Below are 16,941 nucleotides of genomic sequence, written 5' to 3'. Positions count from 1 at the left end.
AAGGAGAGGGGCCGGGGGCCATTGCCACGGCCCAAAACTACCAGGCCATTGTGCAGCTGTCGGCATTTGAGGAGCGGCAGAGGGAGCAGCAGTAGGAGATGTTTGCGTTGTCGAAGCTTTGCCTTTCCCACTTTTATTCCCTTTCTTCTTGCCACCCGAGCCGTTTCCACGGCCACCCTTTCCCGGAGCAACAACACCCTTGGAAGAACCAGCATCAGTGGCAATAGTACCCCGAGAATATAGGGCCTCGGAGGATCCCTGAGTCGACGCCTGTTTCGCAAGTCCGGCTTCTTCAAGTGTTAACATAGATCTTGCTTGATAGAAGGCAGGAAGAGGAGTGCGTTGACGAATGATCGTCCCAACATTCTGGTACGCCGGAATTAGACCGGAGACCAATTGAAGTACTAAGCGGCTATTAGACACAGGAGAGTCGACGTTCTTCAATTGATCCGCCAATTATTTCAATCGTTGGCAGTAGGCGGATACGGAGGAGAAGTCCGCCATCTCGACGTGCGAGAACTCTTGCTCGAGAGTCACGGCGCGAGAGTTTTTGTTATCTTGAAAGATATCAGCGAGACGATCTCAGGCTTCTTTGGCGGTGGATTCGGTCTCGACGATGGTTTCCAAGAGCTCCGTTGTGATGGTGGAATAAATCCACTGTAAGACCGTAGCGTCGAGTGTTTCCCACATCTCAAGTTCGTCGGCCGTGGTAGGTGCTTTAGGAAGCACTTTTGGCGTGACGATATGGTGGAGGACACGGTTCGATTTGGCATGATTCGTGAATAGCGCAACCCACAACGGATATTGATCGTTGTCCATGCCAAGTTTGACAGGAATGTGGTTTGTGAAGTTATTCACGGCAAGAGCCGGATGGAAAAGCGACTTTGCATCGGGTGCCATTGATTTGACGTGAGGTCGGAGGAAGGAAGAGAGAAGAGCGGAAGCAGTGGTTGATCGATTAGGGTTCCTGATACCATAAAGGAAGGTAATCGGTGAGTATTATTGATAATATCACGATGTATAAATACAAGAGATGGTTAGCTACTAATTAAGATGGTTAGCTACTAATTAGGAACTAAATACCTATACAAATAAACTAAGTTAGGTAATTAATATTTGGTAAATAATTTACATATTTACTAATATTCTATCAATTTTGCTCCTAAAGGGTTGAATTTTTCGAATTTAAGATATGTGAGTTAGTCATTCAGGTTTAAACTCCTTCAAAGAAGGATTCTAACAAGTTTAGTCTTACTGAAATCGCAAATATGGGTTCATTAGAACTTGGAAAACGACATTGATTTTTCGGTTTTCAATTTCACAAGTCGACTTCATATGTTTTGATCTGTAAAAATGGAATGACCTACACAGAGACTCTTAACATACAAAAACTAAAGAACTATTAGAAAAATACAAAGAAAGTGTTTTGAATAGTCCACAATTTTTTTAACAACAATGACCTAAACATTGCATTTCCACCACATGTAAACAAATTTACACTATTCTATCATGCTAAAACCAAGTAACAAGGGTGACCTCAAAAAGAGAAACGAAATGAGATTCCTTTAAATTATAGTCCATATACTCCCTCCATTCAACTCCACTTTACATGTTTGCTTTATCACGTTTGCCAACGCGACTTTTACGCGGTAAATATCTTTAACTACGTATTTGCAAAAATTAAAAAAGTTAGATATTTTTAATGTACTCTTAAAGACGAATCAAATAAGATCCCACATGAATATATTTTAACTTATGTATCGAGAGAAAATTGAAGTTGAATGTCCGTTTGTGAATAGTGTGCAAAAGAGAAACATGCAAAGTGGAGTTGAATGGAGGGAGTATATACAAACAATTGGTCTCCCTTGTGACGGGTTACTATTTGTGGCGGATATTTTGTGAGTTAAAATGGTAACAAAATGGGTTAGTGGAGAAAGGAACCACATGAATAGTGTTGCAGAGAGAGAAAAAGTGTGTATTTTGTGAGGTAAAATGGTATCCGTCACTCAAGAGTGACGGATATGTGCCGTCACAAACAAGAATTTGTGATATACAAATATCGAGTAACGTTACGTATAACCTGAATCTGAACACATTAACATGATTTAAATAATTTTAAAAACACCGAAAAAACTATACAATATTATATATACAAATCATGTAAAAGGAGCTACAAAAGCGATTGTAGTATTTACGGGATTGAACTCAGATCATGAGTACTATATCTCACTACTTAATCAACCAACTTAGTTAACATTTGTATAGGTACAAATCATTGAGTGACGATAAGACCTGGCAAAAGCAACCCGATTCGATTGACTCGACCCGAAAAGGCTAGCCCGAGACCCGAAATTAACCCAAACTACATCACTCGAATGTGACCGAAAGCCGAATTGACTCGACCCGGCCGGAACATGATCCGAGCTTTCTTGACCCATAACTGACCCGACCCGAAAATGACTCGTTCCGAAACCACCAAACCCGAAAATGACCCGACAGAATATTGCTTTAACTGAACCGAAAAGGCTTGAAATGACTTTTTATCTCTTATTCATTGACGCGATAATGATCCAACCCGAAATAACCCGACCGAAAATGACCCAAAATATAACTTTACCTGAACCAATATCCTAAGATTAATTAATTCAGCTTTTATTAGTTGAAATGTAACTAACATTCCGGCCTTCAATTTCAACGAATGCAATGCACCCAAATTATTTTCATAGTGTAATCTGTAATGCACTTCATGCTTCTCTTCAAACATGGCGCGGTGCGAAGTTTCTAAGGAACACGTATTTTTGGCGAACGTAGTTGACGCATATCAATCATTGACAATTGACCCCTTAATTTCCGTTTTAAATATTTTTTTACTTTTAGAATCTTTAATTTCTTAGTTTTAAAATAATTGCAATCCACATCAATCACCAACTTGTTTCAATCATCTAAATCTGGATCATCATATGAATAATTCACATTCAATAAGCTGATTTTTAAGTCAATTAATAGTCAGCATTACAAGTTAATTTTTTTATTGAGTATGATATACATATAAATAAATTAAATTGCAAGTAATCAATTGGCGATGAACCAAAAGATAAACCAAACTGCTCGAAAGCCGACCCAATAGAGCTTGAATGACTCAACCGATAGTTCCCTGTTAACGAATTAGCTTAATAATGCTTCAGTCCCAGATACGATCAAAATGAACTATTGGTCGTGGAGTTTAATTATTATTTTATTTAATTAATTTTGAGCCGACGTTAGGTGTCCGTCCAAAACTAACAAAAACCAATTAAGCCGAGGAAAAGTCAAAGTGTTGTACATTGTCAACACGGCAATTGGTTATTGCTATGAGTCCTACTTTAAAGATTAAAGTACGCAATTGAGTAAAACTCATTTAGTAAAACTCGTGTCTTAATTTATTCTTTATTTCTTCTACGACTATTACAAGTTGTATAATTTTTTGTAAAACGACTTCTCCGTAACCTTTATTTCATAAATACAGAGTATTATTTAACCAACACAATCGTCTCCATGTCAAAACATTCTTGTAGAACTATATTTGTGAAAGTGGTAATTGTTCGAATTCCTTTAGTTTGCTTAATCGTAATGTAAGTCACGCAACCTCATTAAGTTCAAACTGTAGTGAATATGTCTGGGGTATCTTACGAAAAAATTAAATTAAGATTTATGACAAAATCACACAAGATATTCAATTACCGAACAAGGACGAAAATAGGTTTAAATTTCGCCAACGGTTGAAACATCAATCTTATCTATATTTCTAATTGGGTTTTTCTATTATGTGCCCAATGTGCATATGTTAAAGAGTCATTTAAGGAAAGAATTACATCATTAATCCTCTAAAGTCTAAATGTGGTAATTATCACATCATAATTCAAAATCTCATGAAATATTGTTGTAATTCTTTCCTTAAATGGCTTCTTAACATGTGTCCATTAACCACATGATAAACCTTTTCTAATTATAGTTACTTTTTTCAAAAACAAATTATTGTTAATGTTTTTTTCTCAAAAAGTTCGCCAAGACCATGATCAGATCAGCTTGTGCTTAGTTTTGTCTCATTTCTGTTTCTTTTGATCAAATGGATCTGATCTCAATCGAATCGAATCAATCAATCAATCGAATCGAATCGAATCGAACTAATAGGATTCGAATCGAATCGAACGTATAGGATCTGAACTGAACTTATAGGATCTGAACTAAACTAAACTTATAGGATCTGATCTGAACTGAACTTATTGGATATGAAATGAACTTATAGGATCTGAACTGAACTGAACTTATAAGATCTAAACTGAACTGAACTTACAGGATCTGAACTGAACTTACACGATTCGAATTTAAATTAACTTAAATCAATTTAACTTAATTATTATTATTATTATTATTATTATTATTATTATTATTATTATTATTATTATTTTGTTATTTGTTTTTGTTATTGTTGTTGTTGTTGTTGTTGTTGTTGTTATTATTAATTTTAATATTTTTTTTATAAAACCGCAACTTTTATTATTATTATTATAAAAAAAGCAAACTTTTATTGAGATTAAAAAAAAAATTTACAAGAAATTAGTGGGCAGTCAAGAGAGAACACTGATAAGAAAATATAGTCGAAAACACAAGGTAAGATAATAACATTTTTCCGCTTTATATATATTAGTTTGTTCATACATTATACTACGGTTACATTACGATAAAAAATAATGAGAAGAGTGATAATTTTGTTTTAAAAATAATAATGTATATATGTATCGAATAATTAATAATGTCAAATATTTTTGCGTCTGCTTTAAAAATAATACTCTGTATATAACTTTTTTAAAGTGAATTTATAGGATATGAACTTATAGGATCTCGAATCGAATCAACTTATAAAATCAACTCGAAATTTGAACTTATAGGATCTCGAATCAATCAACTTATAAGATCTCGAATCAACTTAAATTAAGTGACTTTAAGTCCAAAAGAACATGGCCTTAATACGAAATATCATTTTCCGAGTATCCTTCACTCTTTCTATTACTCGCCAAACTATTTTTTAACGATCTAAAATCACATCATAATCAATTTATTTTAATAATCTAAACCGTCTTAATAATATCATAAATATACATATCCGTACAACTTACAACTCCGCAATTTATAATCAAATACAAGTGCGGACCATCTTGATACCAATACAATAATACAAACTTAATCAGCCGACAAAAATGTCAATAATTTCCTCCTTCCTCACTAACAGTCATTTATATAAGTCCCACAATTCATACTTAAACAAAACAAACTAACTAATCTCATAATTACACTCGAATGATTTATTGAGAGACCGTCTTTTCAAAGTCCTTATAACCCTTCAATCCCTTCTTTTTAAACTCAACTTGTTTCTTAAGTTTTCACCAAATCACAACTCATAAATCAATCAATCATACACAAAAAAGTGTACAAAATTGTTAGCAAAATTCACCAACTAAAACACCAAAAGTGTCACTCAAAACATTCCTTCCACAATTTCCAAAGAAAAAATAGCAAATGATGAGGGAAACAACACCATTAATGAGACCATTATCTTCATTTCAAAAGCAAAATCCAATTTATGCCAAGCTTGTTGTTCTATTTCTTTTATTGGGTGTCACTATTTTTCTCTTTTCTTCACGTTCTATTGATAATTCTACCCCTCCTTTTCAAAATCCAACACCTTTTGTTAGTAATTCCATAGAAAATGATCTCTTAATTACACCTGATTCTAAAGGTATGATCTTTTGTTAGTATTTTTGTAGTAATTTTGTTATATTATCATGTTTTGGGTAGTGGGTTCGACTTTAAATGATACGATTATTATTAGACTGACCCGTATTAATGTTTTTTGGATTAATGGGTACGAGTTGGGGTTCTAGTTGAATTGGGTTGATCTCGAGCTTTATGTTAATTTAGTTAGTCTCTTGTAAGGTGGTTTCGGATCCAACCACCAAAAAATCAGGAGACTAGCTTGTTTTTAAAGTGATGTATGTAAGGCCGTGTTACACAAGTAGTTATTGTGATATTAATATGAGTCCGACTCGTATTTATTTTGTGCTAATTGGGTAATAGTATTTGTTATGGTAACATTCTTGTCTAATGCTGTTATGTAATTATGTGCAGATTTGGATACAAAGCCATCTTCTGAATTCGATTTGCAGGAATCAGAAATCGAACCTGTGACAGTTAATCAAGGTTTAATTCTTCTCTTCTGATCTTAATCATCAAATGCAATATCATAAATTGATTATCAATTTTTGTAGCTTGAATGAAATGATAGTTACTGAACTGTCCATGTTATTCTAAAGATCTGGGTTTGATGCTGTCAACTTATTTCAGTCAATTTCAATTTAAAATAATTCAATCCTTTTAAGTACTCCGTATTTTTTTTTTGTTACAGTTGACTTAGGGTTGATGAGTTAAATAATTATTCTAAAGATCTGGATTTGAATTTGATGCTGATAGTTGTATTCAGTCAAATTACAGTTCATAAGAAATTATTATTTCTATGTGGTGTTCAATCCAAGTTATTTTCATTAAATTTATGGATCTCGGTGGTACTCTTCTTTTCGTCTACAAAATTATGATCGGTTTTTACAAATAAATGATGGATTGGCTGGAATCTGTAGACAAAGCTCTGGTTTTACTCGCTTTGCATGAAAATTTCCGTTATCAGCTGAGATGCAAGCTAGTTGCCAGTTGACATTCATTCTTATTGAAAGTTGAAGCAAACCCTAAAACCAAACGCTTTTCATGAAAATTTCCGATATCAGCTGAGATGCAAGCTAGTTGGCAGTTGCCAGTTGACATTCATTCTTATCGAAAGTTGAAGCAAAATCAAAAACCAAAAGATATGGTCTATATGATTTTTTTGCTTAGATCTTGTGAAATGTTAGTTTCTATAAACAATGAGTTATTGGTATGTAGAAATGTTAGATCTAATTGCTAATAGAGTCATGAGACCAACCATTTAGTCGTAAAACTACCCATCTGATGATGTACTCCGGGTAATTGTAGTTCCATAGGAGCGACTTATATGTCAATTTGTGTTTTTGAAGAATGAAGATGTTAACTTTTGATAGGGAAGAAATTTGTTCAATAATGTTAGTTTTGTGTCCTTGTGATTCTGATGTACCTGGTAGATGTGGTACGAGTATTAATCAACGAATAAAATTTCCGTTCATAAATAGGAAAAACAAATTACCGCAATCTGCACTCAGTGTCAACATTAATCTAAAGCTGAAACATGGATTACGACATTATGCACAGACGGTTGGGCGTTTATATAAGCTTATTAATTTGTGAGTGTTTCGACCGTTATAGGATTACCATCAACTTCTAGTTCAAATGAATTGCGCAAAGATGAAGCGAAACCAAATGATGAAGCAAAACCAAAAGATGAAGCAAAACCGAAATGTAACTTGTTCCAAGGTGACTGGGTTCCAAATCCAAAAGGTCCAGCATACAATAACTTCACCTGTAAACATATCGAGTCTACACAGGATTGTTTGACGAATGGACGACCAGACACGGGTTATCTGTATTGGAGGTGGAAACCAAGAGATTGTGAATTGCCCAAGTTCGATCCTGAGAGGTTTCTCAATTTTATGAGAAATAAGGCTTTTGCTTTCATAGGTGATTCGATTAACCGGAATCATGTGCAGTCCATGCTTTGCATCCTCTCACAGGTATCTCTACTTCCCTTATATACTCTAAAACAATTAGGGTTTTTTCTCCCTCATTTGATTTTCGCCCATTTCACTAACTGTTCATTATTCATGGGTCTCAAGATGAATCTTGGATCTTCGAGACTCAACTTAAGACATAACAAAAATCAGAATACTGTATCGAAAATCTGATGCTCAAACCCAACTTCAGACCAGAAAAAAGTCAGTCTTAGTATACAAGGGAAGGTCCTACATATCCTTGGAAGATTCATGATAACTAATTATTAGCTCTATTTTTGTTGCTGTAATCTTCAGTAATTTAAGTATGTGGGTCCTGATTGTTGGATATCAATGTTCAGTCATGGATGACAGCTGAACTATTTGTTGTGAAGTCAGATTTAAGACTTGAGAGGTCACTCTCTGAGTTAGGTTTCTCACCCAACTATCTTCACTTGAATATTATTGAGTAGCTAATAACCACGAGTCGGATGTTCTTTCGATACTTCCATATTATTGACCATTTAAGTAAAGTCATGTGATTGAATATCGGTTTCAATCTTAAATCACTGAATTAATCATGCAGCTAGCTTCGTATCAGTTGTTGCGCTATAAGTATGGCTAGTATCGCGTTAATTGATGTAACCTTCATGTATATTTGGAAGCACTTGACTAAAGCTCCACCCTCATTGTACAGGTTGAAGAACCGAAAACAATCTATCAAGATGCACAGTTTAAGTCAGTGACTGTGGTTTTTCCGTCATACAATTTCACACTTGCAAGAATTTGGGCTCCATTCCTCTTAAAAGCCGAAACATTTGAAGACAACGATGGTAATTCGAGTGGCGATATAAAACTCGATCTGGACAAATTGGAGGAGAATTGGAGTAAGCAATACAAGGACTTTGACTATGTGATCATTGGTGGTGGTCAATGGTTTCTTAAAACAGCAATCTACCATGAAAACAACCAACCTCAAGGCTGCCACTACTGCCCTGGAAAGAACTTGACAGAACTCGGATTTGATTATGCATACCGGAAGGCAATCAATGGCGTGCTTAACTTCATTACGAGTTCAAGTCCTAAAACGCAAGTTTTATTCAGAACGATCACCCCGAGTCACTTTGAAAATGGTCAATGGCATAATGGTGGAACCTGCAAAAGAAAAGTGCCATTCAAGGGGAATGAGATTAATGTAACTGAAACCGACAGGATATTGTATGAAATAGAGATGCAGGAATTCGACAAGGCGTCTAGCGTGGCGTCCCAGAAAGGAATCACCTTGAAGCTCTTTGATAGCACTCAGCTCTCGTTGTTGAGGCCTGACGGACATCCAGGCCCATACAGGCAGTACCAACCTTTCGCCACTGATATGAACGCTAAAGTTCAAAATGATTGCTTGCATTGGTGTTTGCCCGGCCCAATAGATACGTGGAATGAACTGATTATGGAGACAATCATGAACGGCTAAAGGGTGATGAGCTGCTCAAACTAAGTGCACTCGTGAACATTCGGGTTTTTGTTCTCTCACGTTTGGTTGTCGTCACACTAACGCTTTTGGCCACGAGGTATACTTCTTCGTGTAAATCAACATAATTGGTTGGGGAAACATTCTACAGTTATACATGTATCACCATTCTTTTCGGTTCTATAATATTTGGTAAACGATATTTTGCTGGGAGGGTGAGTTATATGTAAAGGCGCGTGTATGCATATAAAAATATGGAACAAAACCGCCACCTGTATTATCAAACGAGGAATTCAACATAATGCTCATAAACAATCTTTGTTTTTTATTTTATTTTATGTTTCATCAATAATGGAACAGAGCAACTATTGTGCTCTCAGGTCGATGCTTCCACTCGGCCATGGTGCGATTTGGTATTGAGGCCATAAACTCAAAACAAGGCTTGGTAAAAACACCTTACTCGCATAACCTAAATCACAACAATGTAAGCTACCCAAAAAAGGCGACAAACTTGAACTGACTTTAAAACTTTACCTATATCCGCTACCTACCCAAAGTGATCCGATCAGAACTACTGGACAAAATAAAAAATAATGATCCGATATAAAATGGCTTGTATGAGATACCATCTAACTATCGAAGTATATCAATCCATCATATGACCTGTATCCGACTCACGATAATCCGCATATCAGATTTACTGAAACCCTATTGCAAGTACTTTGACAAAGGATCCGTGTACGGCTTTCCTATACACTTCTCCAAATGGTCTGGGGCTCTGGGCTACCTCACAATATAGGGTTTGTGTTTGGCAAGCGCACCGCTAAAAGTGGGTTGAAAGCAGATGAGCAGCAAAATCTGCAGGCTGCAGCTACCTGCTTCTCGCAAATCATAATGTACTGTTGCTGCTAGTGTATACATATATGTACCTTTTAGTTGATTTCAGATGTTGAGGTTTGGAAAATGAGCGACTTTCTGAACATCGGAATACCAAAATGACTTTCCTCAGTTTCAATTTTTGCAGGTACGAAGCCAAGCAATGTCACTACTGGAATGAAAAAGTTTATTCAACCATGAAACTACATTCTTTTGTACTCCCAAGTTTACACGAGACGCAAAAAAAAAAAAAAAACATTAACAAAAATTACATTCCCGGAAATGTAGCTTTCCACAACATTCTACTTGGACGAATCTTCAGTCTTCTTCTTGTCTTCCTTCAGAAATGGTCCCTGTATGTAGCCACATAAAAAGTATGATAATAAGATATTGGAGAAGTATTGATCATCCAAAGAATGAATCAGGGAACTAGAGGAGTTACATAAATAGCAATATCGATAGCAATATTAAAATCAATCAGAGACCAAAATTGAATTCCAGTGGCTGTTCTCCACTGGTAAGGTAAGTACCAAGCCAAAGAAAACAACCAAATCTTACAAATAATATTCGCAAAATTTAATGGGAAGAATCCCAAGTTTGCATCTTCCAATTTTATTCTCAGGTATGGGTCTTCCCCGAACAATTCCAAGTTTAAATGACATTCCAATTTTGGACCACAATTGACGGATGCTAATTATCTCGTACGTTATCACCATCTCTAACACTTTCCCCTTCATTAAACCATTAGAAACGCTTCGAGTTATTCATTATATCCCATCTTTCACTCGTTCAGTCACTTTATTTAATACTCGTACCAAGATAGTTGATGACACTAATCATATTACTCTCTCCAAGTTTTCATTGAGTTTCGGCAAAGTGCTCTCATAATAGCAAATTATGCAAAACACTCATAATCAACTTACTAGCTTATGAATGATGAAGATGAAATCATTACTATATATCTATGTATTCATATATCTATAGCAAGTAGTCTCTTTTAGGGCTTGCTTGGAATCTCTAGAATAATCAGGAGGTAAATTTTAATTGGGTGATAATTACTAGGGAAGTTAATTACTTGGGTAATGAATTCTTTGATGATAGGTTTAGCATAAAAGAGTAATGATTACTGAGGAGACGTTTTACTTCCTTAATCATTACCCATGGGGGAGGGTGGGTAATGTACTACCAGAGGGTAATAGATTAAGGAGGTGAATAATTACTCTCATACCAAACATGAAAAATGCACCTTACATTTCACTACCCTATTCATTCGTCCCCTTTTACCCTCAATTCAAGCAAGCATGTAAAGGGTTTTCCCAATAATATTGGGTAAAAAACGTCTTTATAATACAATTTTAAATTATAAGGAAGAAACGGTTACAAAAACCTGTTTACACAACATCTCAAGCTAGCTTTGCACAAGAAGTGTATCACTAGCAACAAAGATTATGTAGCTACACTTAACACACCACTCTTGAACAAAGAATTCCTCCCCCTTTTCTCGCTCTAACTTTCAAATTATCCCTAGAAACCTATCAATTGCACCCTTGGTGTAAGTAAAAAACATTGAGGTAATCTCTTTCTCATCACAATTATACTCTTTAAAGTCATCTAATCACACTACAGATTATTGATAATATCCCAATCAGCTCTGCCTATTAGAATTTTCAAACCAAACCCGCTCTAAAATCATGTCACTATATCAACTCGAAAAAAGCTTAAATTGATATCAATCAGTGGTTTAATATCCTAATAAAATCCAAATTATGTGCAATCCACGATGAGTACATCATAATCTAACTAAAAACCCAGTCATTCTAAATTATGCACAACTCATAGCAAAATCAAATTTCAGAACAATTACTACGAACGAAACAAAACATAACAAGCTTCAATTTAAGAAGCAAACAATACTTAAACTAACTTGATCGATCACATATAAAGGGCCGTATCAACAAAACATAGTAAATAAACTACTGTGCTCTATAACAAGATAAAATTTCGAAACAATGATTAAGAATCAAACAAAACTTAAAAAGCTTTAACTGCAGAAGCAAACAATGGTTATACTAGCATTGATTGGATCACATATCACGCATTCAGGCCGCAACAATCAAACACAGAACATAACAAACATGAATTCAGTAAACAAACTTGATCGATCGCATACTAATCCGCATCAATCAAATTTAAAAAATTAGTACTTTCTAACAAAATCAAAATTCAGAACAATAACTATAAATTGAACAATACCTTGGAGGCTTTAATTCAAGAAGCAACAAACCCTAAACAAACTAAATTGATCAAATCACATAAACGCCGCATCAATCAAACATAATAAACTAGCTACTCTATAAAAAAATTGAATTTCTTAAAAATTACTATGAATCAAATAAAATTTTACAAGCATCATTTCAACAAGCAGAAAATAATTGAACTAAATCGATTGAATCGCAGATTGCGCTTCAAAAATCAAACATAATAATAAAGTATCAATTCAAAAAACAGAAAATAATTAAACTAAATCGATCGAATCGCAAATTACGCTACATAAATAAAACATAAATAAAGTATCAACGATGAAGATTAAAGAAAGAGAAAGAAACTCAACGACAACGAGGTTTCCAATGACAACGGCGCCTATAATGCCGCCGGAGATGGCGGCGGTGGTGGTCAACAAACTCCATTTTCGGTATATCATGCTTTCTCTCTCTATATTTCTCTTTCTCGCTCTACAAATTTTATGATTCCAGAAAAATCTGATTTAATTGAAATTTTGATTTATTTATTTATTGGGCCTGTTCTTGTAACACTTTTGGGCCTAAAATGAATGGAGAGAGGTTAGTGAAGGGATACATATGGCATTTGAGCCCAACAATAATATGAGGGACGAATTTTTTTTTTTTTTTTTTTTTTTTTTTTTTTTTTTTTTTGTTTTGAGCAAAGGGAGTCGCGAAGGCGATTTTTATGAGGGATGAATGACGGACCAATGGACACTTTTTTTATTGATTTTTCTAACTTGTGTCCTAAGCACATGATAAGAAACTAATTAGAGAAGGATTTTTAAGGATATATCATCAAATTTTGATGTATAAACTCATATTTACCATAATTAAAGAAATAATTTTTTTTTCAACGAAACGCGCACTCAGTCGCATAACAATAGGGGAGGGGGAATAGAACCTGAGACCTATTGTCCAGGATAGTAGGATACCTCTGTCTTAACCACTAAACTAAGAAATAATCTTGTGAATGTATCGCTTTAGCTTGTTAATGTGTACCCTAAGGGCACATGTTAATTAAAAAAAAAAGTGTTCTTATATAAGGTGTTTCACATAAATATTATTTTAAAGGAACTTTGCATATAAAAACGTCACTTTCAAAGCGAATACTCCCTCCATTCAACTCCACTTTGCAAGTTTGCTTTATCACGTTTGCCAACGCAGCTTTTACGCGATAAATATCATTAGCTACGTATTTGCAAAAATTATAAAAGTTAGATATTTTTAATGTACTTTTAAAGACGAATCAAATAAGATCCATATGAATATATTTTCACTTATGTATCGAGAGAAAATTAAAGTTGAATGTTCGCTTGTGAATAGTGCGCTAAAGAGAAACTTGCAAAGTGGAGTTGAATGGAGGGAGTAGTTAGTTACCTAATAAGACGATGAGGGATGTAATTTGAAGATTGGTAAGAAAGTTTTGTACCAAGACTTTTTAGTGTATGATCAAATATATATGGTATGTATGCTTGACACAAATATTTGTGTAAGACATTTTTTATTTAGAGGTGAGCAAAATTGTACATTTTATACAGTTTTGAAAACTAAATCAAATATCCAGTTTTTTAAATCTTCTTTTTTTAATATGCTTACCCAATTAACGGCTATATTGAGTACCAAATTATACTCCCTCCTATTCTCTATTTTCTTCCCTATTTCCTAAAACGGATTATTCAGGTTTTCTTCCCCTTTCCTTTTTTGGAAACTTTTAATCTTATTTTATTCATTACTCTCTCCTATCACCAAACCCCACCCAACTCACAATTTCTTATTTAATTCATAATTATTCATTTCTCTCTCCTATCACCAAACCCCACCCAACTCACAATTCCTTATTTTATTCATTCCTCTCTCCTATCACCAAACCCCACCCAATTCACAATTCATATTTTATTCACTTCCTTAAATATTGTGCCCCATCCAAAGGGGAAGAAAAAGAAGAATAGGAGGGAGTAGTAGTCTTTTTTTTTTAAACGGTAAAAGAAAATAGTCATGATCAACAATTTGAAGAGGTGTGCTTTGAAACGCAAACTTCATATTGATTCAACATTATTAGTGGCTATAGACAGATACTCAGATTCATGATTAATTACGAAGTAGTTGAGACAAAATATATGGTAATCGTTTATACAATGTTAAAAGATACCATTAGTTGGAAACTTGCTAGTCATTTGTTTGGCTCTTTCCTCAATCGTGCATGGAACTTTTAGGTCTTTAATCCAAATGCATGCTCGGCGTTTCTACTTTTTGTCATTACTTTGTTTTTTTATTTATATTATTTCTCTTAAAAAAAAAAATATCCACGTTATACTTCTACGTATTATGTAACTATAGTTTAAAGGAAAATGAGATGACGACACCGGGTGTTACTCAAGTGAGTAACACCCGGGTTATAATGGTAAATTGCTCAAGTATTTTCAATTTTAAAAGTGAAATGGTAAAGAGTAATTAAGGCAATTCAAGTATTACAATTAATTAACCAAATTAAAAGTTGTATTAAAGAGGATAACTAAAAGATTTTTATGGTTGTTATCATACCAATTTTGTAGGCATTTAGTTGATACACTACGTACATACTCCATGAACATCTATAACACATAATATGAACAATTCTTCCCTTTAATATGATCAAGTCATCTCTTTCCAATTTCATAAAATAAGATCTACTTCTCTTAATCATTCACCAATTACACGAGTAATGGGTTGGTTCTTCAGGTGGGTCGTGCGAAAGAGCATCCGTTTAATTTACAAGCAAGGAAGATATGAACTTATAACATATTTTTTTGGTCTAAACCATCCGGTAATCCGAACCACATTGGGCCGACTAATCCGGATTTCGGGGCGTGTCCAAGGATTACGGTATTTAAACCCCTCCCAATCGCAGTTGTGGGGGATCGATCCGCAGACCTCCCTACCAAGCGCAGACCCATGCTACCACTGCGCCAACCAACGATTGGTTGAACTTATAACATATTAACATGTATCAATAATACTCCGTACTAAACAAATCAAGTTTTACAATAATGATGTAAATTAAATCACCAAAATCAAAGTAAAACATTCAATAATTATTCTTAATTGTCCTACGTTTCTCTTTTCTGTTAATTGGTATAAACCTATGATTAGAGGAAGATGAAGATGTGTGTTATGATATGTATTGTTGTATAATATTATATATAGTTTAGTTTTAATTAGTATCTTTTATTAATTATTAATTTATCAATAATAATTGATTGTGAATTACGGTTTTATCCCTACGATTTTGGCGCAAAAACTAAAACTACTTTTTAATTTTTTACTTTTTTCTATTTTTGTATTAGGGTGTTACCGAAACTCGGTAATACCCGGTGTCGCCCTAACACTACCCTAGTTTAAAAGTTCTAAAATTATTAGTGGCATTATAAGGCCTTTGCCAGTTTGCCACCTATGTGACCTTCTTATGATAAGATTACATAAAAAGTGATCATCGTATAGCAGTGGCGGAGCCAGGATTTGAACTTAGGGGGGGGCGAAAAATTTTAGGGGGGGCGAACGACTAATTTTATAAGGCACCCCGAAAAAATTTCGAAAAATTTGACTAAAAACTTCGAAAATTTCATCCGCCAGGGGGGGCGACCGCCCCTGCTAGCCCCCCCTAGCTCCACCACTGTCGTATAGTAAAAATTGATCACTATTTGACCGTTGTACCATAAGTTGATTACACACAATAACTATTGCAGCTAGTGGAAATTCGATTTCCATAAAATTGGCAAAATCGAGAAATGATCTACTCTTTCAAACATGTAGAAAGATAGAAAAAACTTTATGTATTAATTGTTGATAGAAACTACGTCTGATTAATACACTTTAATTAATAATAAACTAGTTTAGATCCCTCGCAATGAATGTGCGGTATTTATAGAGTTACTAATATAAACCTCGTGCAATATATGCACAGTATTTACAGAGTTTTATTTTTTAGTGTATTATTTATAGAATTTCAATTGACAATTCACTTATTTTTCATGTTTCTCCTTAATGTATTTTGATTAGAGAAATAAATAAAAGTTTAAATCATGAGAAGTAATAAAATGAATATTTTTTTGTTTTTTTACCGAGAAATTAATGATGTTAATTTACAAATATTTACTAATATAACATATTTTTTAGCTGCAAATTTTTTTCATAAAAAGTCAATGAATTTTAACAAATATTTACTAATACCATATTTTTTAGCCGGAACTTCTGATTATAAAAAGTCAATAAATTTTTATCAATAAGTTCTTTAAAAAAAAAATTTATCCTAAAAAGATCGGAGACAAATTTGTGCAGAATGTGAATCATTAAATGATATAAATATTTAAATACAAAAGATTATATACATTTATAACTTATCATGTTCACATATATAGTATAGACTAAAAATTCTAAGCACTATTATAGGAAATAATTTCAGGCGGGAAAAGTTGGAGTTTCGCCTATTCATTTAGTAAATAGGGAATTTCCTACATTCAATTTTGAAATGTATCATGAAATTATTGTCATTTTTCTAAATTTAGCAAGTTTTTATTTTATTCACTGTAACTCACTCATCCTTGCCATTGTATGAACTTTTCTTAAATTCGAG

General features: G+C 34.0%; 1 protein-coding gene and 1 long non-coding RNA gene across 2 annotated transcripts; one reads left to right on the top strand and one right to left on the bottom strand.

The window, feature by feature from the left end:
- The first annotated feature begins 5,199 nt into the window (after positions 1-5,199).
- LOC141596621 (protein trichome birefringence-like 26) lies at positions 5,200-9,502 on the top strand. The gene is made up of 4 exons (XM_074416825.1): positions 5,200-5,776; positions 6,166-6,237; positions 7,366-7,730; positions 8,404-9,502. The coding sequence occupies exons 1-4, from the start codon at positions 5,557-5,559 to the stop codon at positions 9,175-9,177; spliced, it is 1,431 nt and encodes a 476-aa protein (XP_074272926.1). The 5' UTR covers positions 5,200-5,556; the 3' UTR covers positions 9,178-9,502.
- Positions 9,503-10,162: 660 nt separating this feature from the next.
- LOC141596620 (uncharacterized) lies at positions 10,163-12,800 on the bottom strand. Its single transcript, XR_012522522.1, has 2 exons — positions 12,662-12,800; positions 10,163-10,403 (listed from the first exon to the last, which is right to left on the bottom strand). It is a non-coding gene; the product is annotated as an uncharacterized LOC141596620 (long non-coding RNA).
- Between the last annotated feature and the right edge of the window lie 4,141 nt (positions 12,801-16,941).

The sequence above is a fragment of the Silene latifolia genome, chromosome 8 (genome assembly GCF_048544455.1).
Source record: "Silene latifolia isolate original U9 population chromosome 8, ASM4854445v1, whole genome shotgun sequence".
Classification (NCBI taxonomy): Eukaryota; Viridiplantae; Streptophyta; class Magnoliopsida; order Caryophyllales; family Caryophyllaceae; genus Silene; species Silene latifolia.
This window is presented reverse-complemented; position numbering and strand designations above follow the sequence as displayed.